Genomic DNA, 18,713 nt, shown 5'->3' with positions numbered 1-18,713 from the left:
GAGCGTTCAGCATCGGCTGCCTGCAGCGATGGGGATAGTCATTTGGAGAAAAGGCCCTGGTTTTCATTTGCATCAAAACAAAGCAATAAATCATTTTGGAGGCTTTCTGCAGAACAACAGTGCAGAGGGAAGCAGCTTCGAGCCAACAAATACCTGCTGTGGGAAAGGAACCTTCTTTCTTTATTCCTTCCAACTTCTTTGTCTTGCTTTCACCTCTTCAGCCTCTCATCTCTTTGTCTCCAGAAAAACTATTTGTATCTCACGTCCTGTCTTTCATTTTCTTTACCTCCATCTTTTCACTCCCCCTCTCTGCGAATTCTTCGTCCTCGCTTTGTTATTCTACCGACATGCACTTGCAGAGGTTCTACATTTGTTCCTGCAATGATTTCTGTCAAAAATTTAATTTTAATTTCCCGGCAGAGCAGTGTTCAGACTTTACAACTAAATTAACACCCTCCAATGCAATATCACGCAGAAACAAAGTAACTCTAACTAACTGCACTCCGACGTTGGAGAAACTGCATGATGTTCCTTTGGCTGAATACTTGAGGCACATTTCAAGTGTGCAGGGAAATTTTCATAGCATACTGATGTGCACCGGAAGAAAGAGCTGCCTGTCAAAGGAGGAAAAAAACAACACAAATCTTTAAAACTCACTCTCTGAAAAGGGTAATTGGTAAAGCAAAGTACACATCAATTATAAAAAAATTGATTCTAGATAAAAAGGCAGCAGGCTAATGAGAAAAACACAAGGTACCAAATTTAATATAAAACTAATGGCAATTTCTAGTACTAGCTTATTGTAGTTACTCACCTAGTTACTGACTTAGTAATTGTAGCTTATTTGGTCCAGTTGATTTTGTAGAAAATGTATCATTTCATGACACATACTGATACTGAGCACGATTTCAGAGAAAGCAAACGCACATCTGATGAGTTTCTGATTTAGCACAGTCTGATCTGAGAGCGCCGACGCTGCTGCCGGGAGCTGTGTTGGTTAAAGCGACTGAAAATGAGCCCGCGCTCTGCGACGACATCTACAGCACACGTGCTGCATGAACATTTGGAGGCGACGAAAGACCCGCCATCGAACCCGTGCATTCGATGGCGCAGAGCTACAGCACCTTCACGCTCAAACGAGGCTTCGGTCGCTGTGTGAAACTCGACCGGTCCTCGTCTTTTGCACTGAAGCTGGCGAGGAAACCGCTATTAGTCAGTGACAGGTAAACACCTAAAATAAGATCATTTACTCGTTAACACTGGAAGATGGAGCTCGTTGAAAAAACGCAGAAAAGAAAAAAGAAAAGCCTCCCCTCCCTTGTCTCCACACAGTGGGTCTTGATTAGTGGTTGGGGGCTGCCGGTGCAGAACAAACGGCTCATTCTGAAACGAAGGCAGAGGATTCGGCTCCCGTGGCTTCCCGGAGGAAAAGGATGCGATCGTCCTCCCAGCCTGGACCGGGCTTCCTTCCTACACAGCCACAGCTGACAGCAGTTCGTGTGCGAGCGCGTGCGTTGGTCGCATCGTGCGGAGGAGGTGGAGCACTTCCAGATGTGCCGGCGTGGCGTGTGTGTGAGCGCGTTTGTGCACTACAGCCTCAAATGCGAGACGGCTGCAATGTGCGTTTGTGCAGAAACGCCGCACACAGTGTGGGCCAGCGTATCAGCTCTAAAAGGCCTCTGGAATGAAAGTTTTTCAGGATCGGATAATCCTCAAAATCCCAAAGCCGTCCTACAACGTTCAGTTCTCTCACTGAGGTCCGGTTACATCAGCTTGAAACTGAGTTTAAGTGTGAAACCAACCGTCACTGGGCATTGAATTCTACTTTGAATCTGACAAAAACACAGCAGCTGTGACTAAAGTGACTAAAACAATTTCTAAAGAGAAACACGCTTCATTTTACATCTACAACACAGTGTTTTTGAAACCATTCTTAACAATCTCCATTGTTTTGCTTTTGCTCATTGGCTCAGCAAAAATATGTCCATGAGTGAGTCAGTTCTTCAGTGTTTATTTCTGGATTTAAACCTCCTGGTGAAAAACGGAAGAATCTAATTCTTTACGGCTCAATATCTCGTACTTATTCCAGATGAACGAAGGGGCTTTAAATAAAAACAAACAATTCGTGTAGAAAATATCTCACAAACAGAGCAGTAGCATAAATTGGGCAACGTGCAGAATGACATGTAAATCTGTTATGTAAAAAAAAAAAAATAAATCCAAAGTGATACACACACTTCAGTATTTCTGTCAGTGTTTGAAAGTGTTACACGCGAGTGTGTGTGTGTGTGTGTGTGTGTGTGTGTGTGTGAGAGTGTGTGTGCGCGCACTTACGCGTCTCTTCGACGGTAGTGACTGCCGGTCCGTTAGTCCCGTCGTGCAGCTGGGTGTACACGCTGATCTTGTACTGCGTGCTGGGCTCCAGGTTGCTGAAACAGTGTCTGCCGGCTCCTCCGCTCAGCTTCGCCTCCTGCTTCTGACCGTCTGCGGCAAAAACACAAAAGATCAGCGCCGAATGAGGACTGGTCCTCGAGGTGGGACGGACGGATGGACGGACGGACAGACGGACAGACAGACAGACAGACAGACAGACGGACAGACGGACAGACAGACGGAGGTGGACGGGGTACGAACGTTTACAGATTCAGAAGACCACGTCGTTGCTTCACAACAGACAATATGCGAATGGAAAGATGTGCATTTAATAAAGGCCTTTTCTCTCTGGCCCCTAAACAGGAGCAACGTTACACTGAAGCTCAGCTTTGATCAGTGCGGTAAGTCCACAGGCAGACGATGTTAAAAAAGGAAAAAGAAAAAAACGCCACTCCAGGACAGACGTGCGAGTGTTTTTCAGGCCGGTGAACATCTCATTATTTGCTGCCTTATTTGCCAAATTTCTCATTTGCTCTCTAAGCTGACACACAACTGAGAGTCATTACGATGACCTCTCACTTTAAAGCATGAAGGAGGTTGTCGTTTCATTCCCTCGGTTCATCCCAAAAGTGGCGGGTAACTCTGACTCCGGATTTCCTTAATTCTTGTTTGTCATTTGGATGTTTCTTCTTTTTTCGCTCTGTTTTCACTCGTCTCTTTCACAAATGAGCTGTTTCAAACTTCCTTTACAGTAGGACCTGTTTTTGTCGGCAGCCCAGTTTGTGTTTCCGCCCGAACAAAAGGAAACTTTCAGCAGTCTGGAATAATTGACGGGCCGAATCCACTTACTGAAAAACAAAGAAAGAAATCAACCTATGTTTGTGGCTTTTGTTCATTGCCTGGTCAAGATTGACTGGCAATGTGTCAAATATATTTCTAAGAAAAACTTGTTATTCACAAAACCCCATGCGTTCACTTCTACGACCTCATCACAGGTGGGACATTTTAACGAGTTAAATGGCTGCAGCACTGTGCCAAGTCGATTACTGTTGCCGAGGCTTATAACGAAATTGCGAATATCCACTTCAGTACAGACTGATGCTGCACAGGTACACGTGGGGATGTTCAGCAACAGCTGCAAAACTCGATACATTTATTTATAGATGCAGATCGTACGGTCAAAGAAAAGCCAGTTAAACTCCTGCAGGAAGGGAACAGGTGAATATTCACTCGACTCAGCCAGTGCTGAATGCATTCGGGTCCTGTGTGGGCGTTCAAATACGCTTCCCTCTCACTGAATAAGCTAGTTACACAGTAACAAAACACAATCTGTCATGTTTATCGAGTTTTATCTAGTTCTATTACAAAATGAAATGAAGTTTCACTTATTCGTGCAATCTTTTAATCCGCTGATGGAAATGATGTGATATCACTGAGAACCAGCACGTTGCGTTGTCTCTTATTAAACTTTCTGAAAGTCGGAAGCTCAATCAGAAGAGCCCGTAACGTGTAACTGGACAGGTGTCTTTACACTAGACAAACAGAAACTGCACAAATTGTTTTTGCTGCTAATTTCACCAGAAAAGCCCAAATTGTTCCATTCAAACGTAAATAAAGCAAAGGCGCGGTGTCCGGTGCTTGACCCCCAGCCATAACGCCGAGGCAGCATTTTTTCCATTTGTATAAAAGCAAAAACGATTATTTCCACCGTGGCTCTTTGCTTTGTGAAGGTGGACGTGGTTCTACAGAGTAGAGGCTGGATCACTCAGATGTCTGGCAACCCTGATACGTGCGTGTTCAGCTTGCGGGATCTAATTGTCCTGTACCATCTCGCTTTTATTCATTCTCTATCAATCCCTCATCTCTCCTGCCAACGTTACCTCCCTCCCTCTCTCTCTTATTTCCCCACCGTCCACACCAAAACAGGACAAGTTCGAATCATTTCTCTCTTTCTCTTGCAGTAGACACATTTCTCTGGTAATTATTTACCAGCTGCGCCAACATAAATCCTCATTTAGCTCTATCGGGTGCTGAGAGAACCAATACCTCGGAGCTCCCTGAAGAAACACGGGGGAACTGCAATAAAATGGGCCTTTTATGTGACGTTAATGATGGGAATGTTGTTGCTGTAGGCCTAAAGGTGATGAATAACGGCCATTACTCGGTGGATGACGGCTGTATAAAAAGTCAATCTTACCTGTGCCGTGGCGACTGAGCGGCGGACGTGTGCAATGGAATCGGAGCCCCACCGTCTATTGTTTGATGTTATTTTGGTGTGTTGGGGTGCGTTAGCGGTTTCAAACAAACGAGAAAACACACAATTATTTCTGCGGCGGCGGCGGCGGCGGAGAGTCGGAACCGAGAGAATGGCTTTAATAATCGTGAGGCTTTTTGTAGAGGTGACGTTGGCGCGGAGTCCTTTTTGACAGCTGAAGGATCAAAGTACGTCAAATAAAAAACGAATTTTACGAAGAGATTCATCAACACTCTGGAGGAAATCTGAAGACACTAAGCTGAAATTTAAGGGTTTCAAACTATAAGGTTTCTTAAGGGTGACGGAAACGTATCGTGCAGTGGCTTTGTGGTTTTTCCCTCAACGTCGAGGATTTCAACACACAAAGTTTTACCGGGTGGATTTATAAAAGGGAAATCTCTCCGCATGGTGGATCACTGGAGTTTATTTCGAACTCCAGATCCCAAAGTTTAGAAAGACACAAATGTGTTGGGCTGAATTACAGGGAAGTTTGGATTAAAAGTTAAACAATAAATCGAGAATTTTGTACATTGCTGGTCTCACCAAACTGAAAGTATTCACTTTTCCCCCGTCTCCTATAAAGTACATTTATATAGGACAAAACACCATCAAGTACCTTTTTCTGGTAACCGATTACGTTTTTTATTAACGCACAGCAGAAATGTTGTTAATATATGTATTTGGCAAGTCGCACGCATCCGTAAAATGTTCACGGGCAACGTGTTTGTTTTCCACCGGCATTATTAAACTGGTTTATGGTTCTCACGACACTTGGTTCAGGTTCGGGAAAGATCCTGGTCTCGTTTAATACAGAAAGAGTTCACACAGTGACTTCGGACACAGCCCGTTTATCCACATTGAGCCTAAACCACCATCTTCCCCCCGATCCTTCAAAAGAGAGCTTTTGTTGACTAAACCACGGACGGGACTCTGGATGCGAACCCGGTCCCTGGTGTGACAGTTGTGATCCTTGTATGATTACTGCAACAATTACATTTCCTACAAAACGCATTCTCTGCTGCAGTTTGACAGGGTTGTCTCCTGGGTATTTTTCCTGTCAGCTGCTGAAATCATCACAGGGAACCAAAAAAAAAAAAAAAAAAACCTCCTCTAGGTTTATGTGATTAAATCTGTGTTTTTATATTACTAGAAAAAGTCACCAGTCAACCAGTCATAACAGAGACGGACAACACTGAATGATGACTGATATCTGATATTTAATAAAAGGTCAACTCATTTGTCAGCTGCACCCTTGTCTACTGCAAAGGCAAACGCTGCGTCCAAAAAAGCCCATTTAAGAGCATTCGGGCAGAAAACAGTGGAGGAGGTGAAACCTGACTGGAAAAAATAGAGTGTTTCTTGTATGTTTCTACACGTTTTGTGGCTGTGTGGGTCATTTGTGTTAAAGATGATAAAACCAGGTAAAAATTCCTGACCCCTCTTAAATGAGTCAAGTTCGGAAAGTCACCGAGGCAGGTGTTCTTTCAGCGGGAGGCTATAAACGGAAAGATCACCGTCGTTTCCATCACCAGCAGAAACCGAAGTCCAGAACTTCTGATACCCAGTATGTGGAGCATCCAGCACCTGTGACCTTCAGAGCATTTCCCTCTGAAACACAAGTAGAGCTCCGGACTTCACCACAGAGGTCAGAGGGACGGTAGAAGACATTTCAAAAGTAACATTCAGAGACTTGGGGTCGATTACCATTTACGTCTGTGGTGACACACACACACACACACACACACACACACACACCCCCTGAACGTCAAACGGAAGCATTCGTTTTGTTTTCTAGTTTTATACCAGCGGCCTTCTCCCAATCACAGAACAGGCTGAAGCTGCAACCGAAACTTCAGAGAAACCCTGATGGGAAGAAACTCAATCTCTCTCTGTTTATTTTTCTATTCTTCTCTTCATGAAAGCTTCAGATGGACACAACAGGGTTCCTACCACACCAACATCTCATCCCAACACACTTGGCAGCCGTCATACCGACCTTTTGTCTTTTTGCCCGTATTTTTTACCTCACCCAGCAAATGTAAATGTCACCCGGGCGGCAATCCGTGAGCCTCCCTTGTCTACAGAGCGGCTCAGTGTGTGATTGCGCAGCTAAACCTTTAAGACCGTCTGCATGTCTCTGATGGGATACAGCAATATCTTTGTCATCTCGGGCTGTTTGGGGATTCGGAAAATTGGACACTTTTCTCTGTGCTGCATGCTGAATCTCCCACTAATCAAAGCATGCGAGTATGAATGAGCCCCCCCGCCCCCGGCGCAGAAATGCAGCGTGGGAGCTTGATGGGAAAATCTGAGGAGGAGAATGACAGCTGCCCATACGGTATCACACTGATGTAGCACTCGTGATGCACGGTCACGCTAAATAACCTCGTCGGTCTCGGCTTAAAATCCTCCAGATCACCGAGAGAGCCGACAATGTGGCAGGAGGGGAGCGAATGTCTGTGTGTATGCATTTTATTTGAATTTGCATACGCCCCCCCCCTCTTTATATAAAAGGTGGCGGTGATCTTTATTATCTCAGAGCGAGTAATTTGTTACGCCGCTAGCCCGTTAAACCAACAACAAAAACCACACCGACAGTAAAAGGGATGTCCTTAAAGAAAACCTCCAGCTTCTCCAGAAACAGACGTGTGTTACGTCTTTCCCAGATTCGGAAACTAAAGATCAATAATATCTTTATCTCTGTGTGCCAACATAGCTTAGCCCAAAGACTAGAGGCATCAAAGGTGGTAAAACCGGATCATCCACCAACTCCACGGTCTTCGGTGAAAGTGACAGACTGGATTCATTGTCAGGATTTTCTGAGCATCACAGGAGGCTCAGTCACATTTAAAAATCAATTTCGGCGCAGTTTACTCCGACTAATAAATAGCCCGATGAACTGCTACTTACCTTCACACCTATGGCATATGAGTGTGGTTCGTGGAATAGAGGGAGTAGACAAAACCGTCAGCGAGTGTACTTACTGAGCAGGGACTCGATTTCCACTATGTAGGCGACTGCGTGCCGGTGAGTCTGCCACTGGGCGCACAAACTGGTCATCCTCACCTGGTACACACTCAGGTTAGTCACCCCCAGGAACACTGCAGAGAGACGGGCGGGGAGAGAAAGAATGTGTGCGTTTTTATCTTCAACGTGACACGCTTTCGATCAAAAGTCATTCACAGACATATTCACGAATAGAAAAATGATTTAGGAATTCTTTTTTTTCCCAAGCTGTACAGGGTGATGCTTGACTGGGCGAGCCCATAGCCGAGGGGTTGGGGTGCATACCGCGTGGGGCGGAACGGCCCTAAGCAGCGAGTCTCCGGTTTGATCCGTTTGCTGCATGTCATTCCCCACATTTCCCGTCTCCCTCCACTGTCACTCTCAAGTACAGGCAAAAAATAGTCGTTACTGACTCATCCCGTATTATTTCCACCCTGTCTCTGCCTTCCTTGCACACATTCTTACAAAATTAGCAATGTTAAAACTAAATACAAAGTACACAGCGTGGAGTCGTAGTCATTCTTCTCTACATGCTGCATACATGCTGTGCTCAGATCCGAGAAACCAGACGCTATTGTGCTTTCTAAGATGACAGACTTAAAAACGTCTGGCCGGTGCACCTCAAGGGCACCGACATAGAGAGAAATATAGCTGTACTTTCTTTGCTCCGGAAGTGCGGCTTACGCACGCATTTCCAAATACACATACGGCCAAACAAACCCACACACTGTATTTATGCAAATGTTATGTATGCACTTTTATCGTCCGATAAAAGCACCACTTACTCTGAGTTCAGAGACATTAGCATGCATGTTTCTGTGAGTTGATAATGGCCCCGTTCACCGCACTAAATCTTACAGTGCCTCTGACAAAACAGAACACTTTTCAGTTGAGCCAAATTTCTAATCTGCATTATTTAGGACTCCCTGCAAATACATAATGTGTCTCTGCATAATGTTTATGTAAAAAATCGCACCATGTGATTTAAACAGAGGATGCGTAAAGGGAGTCTTAATTCTAGATCTGAACGGCATAGTGCAGAGAGAGGTAGACAAAATATCTCAATAGGTGCTACTGAATATGCTGTTATCAATTATGTGACAATACTGAAACTACCGGTGCTTTAAAAGGTGCTATATGTCACACAGAGAAAACTGACTGCAGTCAGCATCCTGCTGCTCACGCTGGGCATCGGCCAAAGCAGCGACGTGGCAAGAGACTGAAGGTGATTGACTGGCACCAAGGTGATAGATGAGGTCACTAAACTCACACTGTTCTTATAGTTTGCTATATTTGAGACTACAGGGCGAATCTGACTCTCCGGTGTGCGCGGTGCTGAAACGAGCGGGGCAGCGGGTTGAGACGACGACGACCCTAAAACCAACGTCAGTTAAAAACAGAGGATAGGAGCGGGACGAGCAACGTTAGAGAATGCACATAAAGTCCACAAAGTAAGAGGTTTTAAAGAACTGATGTTTTTTGTTGCGCTGGGAGCCGGACGTCGGTTGACGTGAGCGGGCTCCATTTCCAAAGTCAAAAGGACTCGGGAGAGAGCATGAATGTCGCATCCTTTCCCGAGTCCTCTACAGGGAAATCAGTCCGCAGGCAAAATTTCATTTTCTAAGTTCCAATACAATCTGTTCACACACTGGTAATAAAAAAAAGCCGATTAATGGACGTGAATTGCTTCACATTCTTACATATAGTACCCTTGACAAAATCACACACGAATCCCTCTATGTCCAACTGGGAGGTGACCCCTGGCCAGATCAAGAGCACACTGGAGGGATTACATGTCCCATCTATCCCGGGAACATCGCAGGATCTCCCAGGAAAAGCTGGAGGGAATGGCTAGGGAGAAGGATGTGTGGGCATGCTGCCAATGTGATCAAGATCCATAGAAATGGTGGGAAAAAAGTTGGATGGATGGATGGATGAATTTGCTACAACCTCAAAAGACGGCAGCGTCGGTCACTTGTTCAAATGCTTAATGTGACCGATATTGACGTTTCACTGACGATCGATGACGGCCCTTTCGACGTTGCAGACTGAAGTCAGCAGTCTCCTTTCTGTCCTCAACAAGTCTGATACTTGTGCTGGTGTGTGACATTGGAGCATCAGTCCACTCGTATCTTCTGGTCCACTGTCTTCATTAACATGCTGCTGAGCAATATGACAGACACTCCATTTACCTCCTGGGATCCCACTGGCCTCTTCTCAGCCCCACCCATCTCTCCATCTTCCTTCTTCCTTTCCCCATCTTCTTGGGGCTTTATCCTCTTCTTCTCTCCGCTTTTTCTTTGCCCCAATCTCCTTAAGCTTGTCCTTCAAATAAATTGCGTAATTGTTATGCAGGTGATGGAAAATGTAGCTCCAGTGCAAAGTGACATGCTCCATTTAAAGCTACATGTTAAGTCATTTAGTTGACACTTGTTTCGAGAGCTCTTATGCAGAGAGAAATGAGAATGGATGAAGGGGGGGAGGGATTCGATGTTCCGTGCTCAAGGACACTTCAAAAGGACGCATGGTTTTTTGTCGTTTTAGCCCTCATGGAGATCAAACAGAGGCTTTTCAGTTTCAAAACAGGCTGTTTCACCAGCAGGCCAGCCTGTGCTTAAGTGGTTAATTATCATGCAGGAGGGGGACATCCAGGCTCCTACTCAAACGATTGTTCTTGAGAGGCACCGACTGATTGAACCGGACCAGATGGTCACAGAGCCTCAGGAAGTGCGCAAATAGCCAGCGAGATAACTTAAATCTTTGGCGTCTACACTTCATTCCAGGGCCGGGATGTAATTAGGTGAGAAGTGTCAGATGGATATCAAGACATTGACGTCTGCAAGTGTCTGGCTGCGCCTCAGATTAGATTAGAGATCGATCGATTTATCCACTTGTATTCAAAGTGGTGGAATGGGCAGAGAAGCCAGATAACGAGGTACATAAATGACCTGGTTTAGAAGATGCCAACAAACAATTAAGTTACTGACAACAAAATGCTAAGAGAGCAGGCATGTTAGTCCAAATTAATACTGGTTCGATGAGAGTTCACTATGATGGAGAAAAATTATCTTGTATTATCAAAGTTTATGCTTGTTGTTCCTCCAAACGATGGACTCTTGTGCCAGCGGAGGGACGTGAAAATGTTTGTTTACAAAACATTTTTCAGGGAAGTGCCGCGGCAAATCACGTTAGTCAAGACGGTGACACTTGCATCAAGTAGATTTCCCCTCAGAAAACTGAAATAACCCAATCTTATTAGTAGGTATTAATGCTCGGCACATTTACACGTTTTTGTAAGAGGTCTTAGTTGTGCTGCTACAGCCTAACGAGGCTGTGACATCAAATTAAAGAAACAGAGATGGACTTACGGGTCTTGGCCCTCCCAGACAAGGCTTCGCTGGATCCGGTGGTGTAGGAGGCAATGACCTTGACACTGTACTCTGTCCCGCTCAGCAGGTGCACGATCAGTATGGTGTTCACGTCCTCCCCCACGAAGGTCTCCAAAGCTTGCTCAGGGGCTGCGGAGGGGCGGGATAATTGAGAAGACACGTCAAGGAGGAGCAAATGGTCAGTGAATGGAAGGAGCACGGAGGAAAGCATCAGCGTCACGTCCAGCGAGTAGGAGAGGCTGGAGGACAACTTGGTGATGGAAGGTGCAAAAGTAACAGAGGCAGGGAAAGGACGGTGAAAAGAAGCGGGAAAACAGTCACAAGTATATGACAGAATAGGCAGTCGCGCTGTGTTTTTTTCCCCTAGGTTTTACAACATGTTTCCTTATTCTGAGCATTCAACTGATTTATAAAAATCTACGGTATCCCAGTCTTCAGACCCAACCAGCGCCGACTCAGGGATGATGATTATTGGTCCGTCTGTCAAAAACTTCAGAGCAATCATTTGGTTGCAGATATTCATGATCTCAAGAGGACAAGTTTTCCATGTCATTTGATGAATATCCTCTGGGGAACATGAATTTATAATCACGGGTTGAACTTTTGTGCTTTAAACACCTCATGAACGTTCATCCAGCACTTCTGGGCACTTCTGGTAAGAACTGGTAAATCCGCATTACGACAGTGTTCCATCCAACATATGTATTCTCAAGTGCGATAAACACTTTAATCTAGACGTCTCTAGGCGGATCATGGATTCTAAGTCTTGTTCCGAGTTTTTAAAATACGACAATTAAACGTCAGGTTTCCCGAAAGGTAGGATAGCGTTGGAACGTCCTGATATCTGTGGTGGATAAAGTGTAGTTAAATTTGACAGACACAGTTTTTCGTGCATGAGCGTATGAAAAGAAATGAGCACGTGTGTGTGTGTAAAATACCAGATACAGGCTGGTAGACGACTCTGTAGCCCATGGTGGGTGAGGGTGGAGCGTCCCAGCTGATCCTGAAGCGGTTGTACCACTCCTCTGATACTCGCAGGTTCTTAGGAGCTGAGAGAGGAACTGAGGAGGGACGGGGAGACAGAAAAGGCAGATTTGATGTTTCTATTAAATTGTTGCCTAAATTTCAACTGAATTTCTGAAATGATGGCAAAATAAAACGTCAATCCGTGTACGTTTCCAAACTTTTTATGTGAAAACACAGCATATTAAAGAGGACAGGATAAGATAACGCAGTTAATCAAGCATTTTTTTAATTCATTAATTTGCCTCTTGTGATCCAGGAGTACCCTGTAGTGTTTTTATCAGCTGCTATGGTGATAAAAAGGGGGGCGACAACCAGGGCAACGAGGGCCTCTGGCTGTACTCCAATCAGTGACGGGAAGAAAAGACGACGAAAAGAAAGATGAGAGGGAGAGACGGGGCAAGGAACAAAGAGGACAGCGGACAGAAAAAAGAGTTAGTGAAAAGAGAACAAGACAGGGAGGGGAAGGGGGAGACAGAAAAAGAAAAAATGGAGGAGGAGGTTCGGAAGGCAAATGGTAATGAATTTGATAAAGAGATGAAAAATGAACAGAATGAATAAAACCAAATCTATTAAGGCAAAAACAATGTTTTTTCATGCACTGGTCAATTTTGAGATTTTCTTTCAGACTAGTGGAAAGAAAACATCCAAAATACACACAGAGGTGTTTATTTTCCTACTCTTTTTCTATTTGCTTCCGTGGATTTCAATTACCATACATACTGTATCTTTAAAGGCCTTTTTTTCCTCAAAATGATTTCATTTTCCACACTCTGAGCCAGAAACTTCCACCCCAGCAGCACTTACACACACCAAACTGTGCAGTTGTATTCCTGCCTATATCCTGAAGGTTTTTACAGAGGGGTTGGTTCATATATCACTCATAGCCCGATTCATATTTAGAACATTTTATTCCTAAAAACATGGCAAAAATGAATTTTTCATGGCTGCTGACAGTATTTTCTGATTTATGGAGTGATGTAACAGAGATTGTCCAAAATTCCCTCTGTCAAGACCTTTGGCTCTAATTTGTCAACTAAGTGAAAGAAGAATTTTGAACCTGGCTTTATCCAATGTTAGGATTTCTGTTCTGGAAATTTATGGAAATTAGTGCAAATTTAATTGGATAATGGCTCATTTGAATATTTAAACATAACATTTCTGAAAACCTGAAATACAAAAAATAACTAATGTGAGTAATCAACTGGGGAAGTTTCGTGGTGATATGTATGTGCTAAAATTTTTTGCCTATTCACCTCTAGTGTCTCGCCTTGAAAAAAATCCAGCGAGTCAGAATGATGAAAAAGTGCCTTCATAGAGGAAACTGTCACCAACCGGCAGAGAGAGAAAAGTACACAGGGAGAAACCGGAGGGACAGAAACCAAGTTGGCAGGAGGAAGATAATGAAGAAGAGTCAAAGATGTATAAAAGTTTGATATCACTTAATAACATTTTTGACAGTTAGCACAGTAAAAAAAAAATATATATATATATGTCAAGTCCATCCGCTGTTACAGAGTGTACAGTTAAATGAATCTGTCAGAAAGATATTAAATCCAAAGGATTTATCATTAGGATGAAAACTGGGACAGAACCTCGGAAAACAGAATTAATGGCAGGGTGGTATTAATAGTATATTTTAAAAAGTTCCCTCTTTGTGGAATGTGTGATTTTGAACCCATCTGCGCGCTCACATCCACGTCTAACCCCCCTGCAGTCCCTTCTGTTCCTCCTGATCCACGACAGATTCAAATCCTCTCAAGATCCCTTCGGTTAATGGGAAACATTGGAGGCTTTTTTCAGGTCCAAGTCCCAGCGTGAATCTGCCGGCTGTTCTGAGGCACATTTAAAATGCTAAAAACCTCCCATCCGATACTCTCCGGCATTCCACCCTGGGTATCAATCTTCCCCGTTTACGAGCTGAAACCTCCAGATTACACCCGCTCTTCTACCTCATTTTCCCTCTACACCTTCCGCAGTGGTTTACTATTAAAAACCCAATCAACCTCTCTGCATTCAGTCGAAACCCCCCCCCCAAGTGTGGACTGCACCCTCGTATGTTCAAATCCCCACGTTATACTGGCCTCTTCTCTTGCATTATCTGGGTTGACTGTGTCCTTGCTGGTCCGGACAAAATTACCATCACCCTCTGGGCTCTCTCTGCCATCCCTCCCACTATGTCCTCCCCCTTCAGGCCCAACAGTAATGAGAAACTGGAGATTTAATGAAACCTTCTGACCTAAGGAACTTTTTTTTTTTTAATAGAACTTGGGTAGTGATTCTGCATGTAGACTGAGTTTTGGTTGCTAGGCCTTGGTTTGTGCATCTGTTATCTGCTGCGGGAAGGTCTTCGCAGTGCTCGGGTGCAGGTGGAAATTGCAAACACACTGTAAATGCGTTGAAGGACAGCCGAGTCCCCCAAGCTGGTTTCTGATTTTTCCGTTCCGAGTGCAAAATAAGAAAGTTTTCACACACTAGTGCTTGTAAGCCTTTCGACGTGCCGACTGGTTAACTGGTTGTAACTTGACGTTGTGATTATTTCGTTTTCGTGTAAATAAATGAAGATTATTTCAGGACTAACACAATGAGAAACCTCTTTTGTTTTTAAGTGACTATGCTGGGTCAATGTCTAACTCTCTTTGGTATGTTTTGTATGTCTACTTACACTATTTCACCTCTAATCCTATCATCTTCTGTTATTTCCCTCCTGTATCGCCCCTCAGCGATTCTAACATCCCTCATAAATTCGCAACCCCAGGTCATCTCGAGTTAGAATAACAATCTCTGCTTTCCGACACCAGAACCCTTTAAAAAGACATCTCAACTTCTTTGAGTAAATTCAGCTTGACTCAGGTATTTAGGTAGGTTGACGATGGAAAATAGTCCGAAACTCACACTGCGACCTCGCTCTTATATTCACTTCTGCTGTAACTTTGCTTGTTTGTTCCGGGATTGAGAAAGAAACCCTTCTCTTCCGGCGACCGACTCAGATTGTTGACACCTGTCAGACACCAGCTCGTTCCTCATTGCCTCAAAATCTCCTGATTGAACAGGGAACGATATCTGCTTCCACTCTGAGCCTATGGCAGTCGGCCATATTCAGATTCTTTGTCGTTTGTCCCTTAGCGACCCGCTCATTCTTCACAATGTCCAGTTTGCACGGACCTTTTTTCCCTCTTTGTTTCGCCACTGAAAACCCTGCCATCCTTTGTATTCTCTCCCATACCTCTCTCAGTGATTACCCCATCCCTCAGTGGATCAAACCCTCAGAATGTTCTGCCTTTTCTGTCACATTATCCATCTTCAGTTTGAGGCTAAAAACCCAATCATCCTCTCTGCATTCCCCGTCATGCCTCCCTCAGCGCTCACCCCATCTCTCATAGGTTCAAATCCCCAGATTACACCAGCTCCCTCTGTCACATCATCTATCTTCAAAACCCAATCATCCCCCCTCTCTGCATTCCCTGTCGCTTCTCCCTGGGCGATCATCTAATCCCTCACTTACTAACAGGAACCATTCATCATTACCGGGTGTCATAGGCCCCATCGTTTAAAAAGCAGCGAACGTCGTTAGCGCCTGCTAATGTGCGTAATGCGCTGCACAGGGAGACATGAGTGGAAAGATGAATGTCTCGAATTTAGTGTTTCCTCCTCCCTGAAAGTCGAGTATTTGTCCTGTAATGCACTTGGCAGCGGAGAAAATCATTAGCCTCTGCTGGTGCATTCACAGCGCGATTTAGTCACGTTTAACAAAAGAGGAAAGAACGCTTCCCACATATTTCTGTCTTTAGCTCCACAGTAAAGAATCTGACTGTCGTGCATTGAGGTTTTATCACCCCCCCCCCTGAAATTGTCTGGAGTGTAATGAGCTGTGCAGAGATGCGGGATGGGTTTCAGTGGAAAGAACCTGAACTGTCTTCTTTACTCGGAATACATGCTTGCGTTTAAATACCTTTACCAGTTGATGGAGTTGCGACTAAACCACAGGAAGTTATTGGGGGAACGGTCGTTGCAATTGTTAAGTGTTTTCCTCATAATTACTAAGAGATATTACAATAGCTTTTAGTGTCAAGCTATTGCTTTGAAGTGAAATCGCAAAGCCAATATTCCCAACAGACTTTTTTTATTGCTCAGGGCTACGAATATCATTCCCGGTACAATTAAATGGCTAAAACATTCATCATGTATTTACATAGAGAATGTACGTTTTAAAGGCCGGTTTTAGTTTTTTCATGTAAGCTATTTAACATCACAATGTGGTCTGATATGAGCAGCCCCCCCCCTCCTTCTTTCTCCAGAAATGAATCCTTTTTTCGTTTATTTTGGCAATAAGCGGGGAAACGCCCCCTCCGTCCATCTCCACTCCCTCTCTGGCGACGGTCCCGCAACATGTAGCTCAGCAGGCGAGACACCCTCAAGATGATGAATGGGTAACAAGTTCCTGTTCCGCTTAAACTGCAGTGTTTGTTTTTCCGGGTAATGAGAGAGAGAGACAGTGACAGGCGCTGTGGGGGGAAATTCACCTTGAATTGAGTCTTCCTCTTAGGAGCATGGCAGAGGTCAGGGTTTCATACACCTGCACAAACACACCCTAAGCATGTAGCTGTGCACCAGCACACTGTTAGATGGGGATTTGAACCGGCAACACCCCAATCACGCGTAATGCCGTTTTTTTTATGGATTCCCAAAATGTCTGCAAGGTATGGAAGCCATTCCATCTTGTTTCCCCATTTACAGGCCGAGTCCCAGGTAACACACCCGTGTGATACACGTTCATGCTGCTAAGATATAAATCTAAACATCATTTTCAAGCAGTTACTCCAACTTTCTCTCTTAGCGAGTCTCACTCTTGTTCCACCGACTCGTTTGTTCCGCTACTCTGGTTTTCTATTTTTACTGACCTCAGCTTTTATTCAGCCCAGTGTTACTTCATTCATTTTCACTCTTCAAACAGTTTACCAGGACAGCACGAGATGGATTTCCCTTTCACTTCCATCCTTCTGTTTGTCTTTCCTGCCATTCTTCCCTCCTTTATTCCCGACAGGAACTCCTCAGCAATAACCCACTGAAACCTTAGTCTGTGCGTCTACAACTCTACTGGAGATTAGAGCGACAAGATGTCAGAGAGTGTTGGAGGGTCAGGAGGTCGGCACTCTCAACCACAGCAGCTTCTCTCCTCTCTGCTCTTAAATCGCAGCATCGTATCTGCTGGAATAGCTTTTTTTTTTGTTGACTTTTTTTTTTTTTTTTGTTTCAACAAATCCAAATAATTTTACTTGAAATAATCTGAAAAGAAGAAAAATCACACGTCAGCACCGCTGCCTTTTTTGAACTACTTGGACAAAAGAAAGAGTGACCGGAAAACAGAGGCGACGTGGTGGACATAAAGAAACACCTGAACGGAAACTTCCCTATATGAACAATCCCACACGAATCCCCATACTCAATAAAAGATGCCGTATGTATCATGTAAACATAAAGAAATCAGATTCTATCTGGCTTTTCCCGTCTCCACTGGACGCTTCTCTGCACATTTTCACTGGGATCCACCAGGCTGACTTTGGAGGACTTGATGGACCTGCTTCATGACACAAAACAGCAGCCACGGTGCTGTTCTTCTGGACTGTGGAGTGGAAGTAACAGGATTGATGGGAAATACCGCCTTAGGTTCTGGAAACGATGCGACTGCTGTGAGACTGAAGAAAGCGATCTGACTAATATCGGTCGAAATAAACGGATCACGAACGTGACTTACGTGTTCGTCCCATTCGTGCCGCTGTCGGTCCGTTTCCATCGGGGTAAACAGGAGTGATGGCGACTTTGTACTCCGTGTCTGACAGCAGAGGCTGCAGAACCAGGCTGCTCTGTGCCGTGGGCACCGTCCTCTGGAAGCAGAAACATTCAGGTTAGAAAGGCAGACTGAGACAGAGCGGCCTCTTTACCCCGTCATTGTGTGCAAACCCCCCCAAAGTTCACCGTCAATCAAACACGTCCACAGCCCTTTGACATTATCTTCTGTCTTGGACATTATGTAGATGCTTCACAGGTGAGAGTCAGTGGATATTTAGTGATGTTTTAGTGGAGTTGTTTCCTTTTTTTTTTAACTTGGTACTCATTATTCATTATTATTAATGTTAGACTGCAAACGTACAGAGTGACTTGCTGATGGCAGATGTTGTAACAGCAGAACAGTCTGAATGTTTGATCCACTCTGCAGGAGAAACACTTGCTGACAGCTTTAATAGGGACCTCCAGTGGAGATGGGCCCCCCCCCCCAGGTGTTTTCCCAGTGTTTGGGACCGGACTTGCAAAGGTCAAAGCAAATGCAATCACAGAGTCACCAAGAGATAAAGGTTCAGAAAAGTAAATGTTCCTGCTCCACTGAAAAGGATCTGGAAGGGATTTGATTTCAGTGGGATTCTTCTTCAATATCAACTTAATACATGCCAGTGCTTCCTCTGGGACTTATTCTTAAATGGAATTAAAAGGGCAAATTAAGCTTTTATAGGTGCCGAGTTCCACAAAAATAAAAAAAACACACCAGCCTTTTAATAGGGGTGTAGGAGTGAGAGGTGCTCCAGTGTGGTTCTGGGGTTTCAGGTGCTGCTGAGGTTAACTGTGTCCAGGTTTCCTCCTCACCCGCCTGTGAACTTGGCCTTTTTTTAATA

At 44.5% G+C, this 18,713-nt stretch overlaps 1 protein-coding gene across 3 annotated transcripts in view; it reads right to left on the bottom strand.

Annotated features, from left to right (window-relative positions):
- LOC120786193 (collagen alpha-1(XIV) chain-like) overlaps window positions 1-18,713 on the bottom strand; it is a 132,461-nt gene that overhangs the window by 45,101 nt on the left and 68,647 nt on the right. For all 3 annotated transcript variants that reach the window (XM_040121439.1, XM_040121441.1, XM_040121440.1), the window contains exons 20-24: window positions 17,801-17,930; window positions 11,961-12,083; window positions 11,002-11,151; window positions 7,612-7,728; window positions 2,335-2,484 (exon numbers count right to left, since the gene is read on the bottom strand). In XM_040121439.1, coding sequence (XP_039977373.1) covers window positions 2,335-2,484; window positions 7,612-7,728; window positions 11,002-11,151; window positions 11,961-12,083; window positions 17,801-17,930 — 670 coding nt within the window. The remainder of the gene's footprint in view (window positions 1-2,334; window positions 2,485-7,611; window positions 7,729-11,001; window positions 11,152-11,960; window positions 12,084-17,800; window positions 17,931-18,713) is intronic.

The sequence above is a fragment of the Xiphias gladius genome, chromosome 24 (genome assembly GCF_016859285.1).
Source record: "Xiphias gladius isolate SHS-SW01 ecotype Sanya breed wild chromosome 24, ASM1685928v1, whole genome shotgun sequence".
NCBI lineage: Eukaryota > Metazoa > Chordata > Actinopteri > Istiophoriformes > Xiphiidae > Xiphias > Xiphias gladius.
This window is presented reverse-complemented; position numbering and strand designations above follow the sequence as displayed.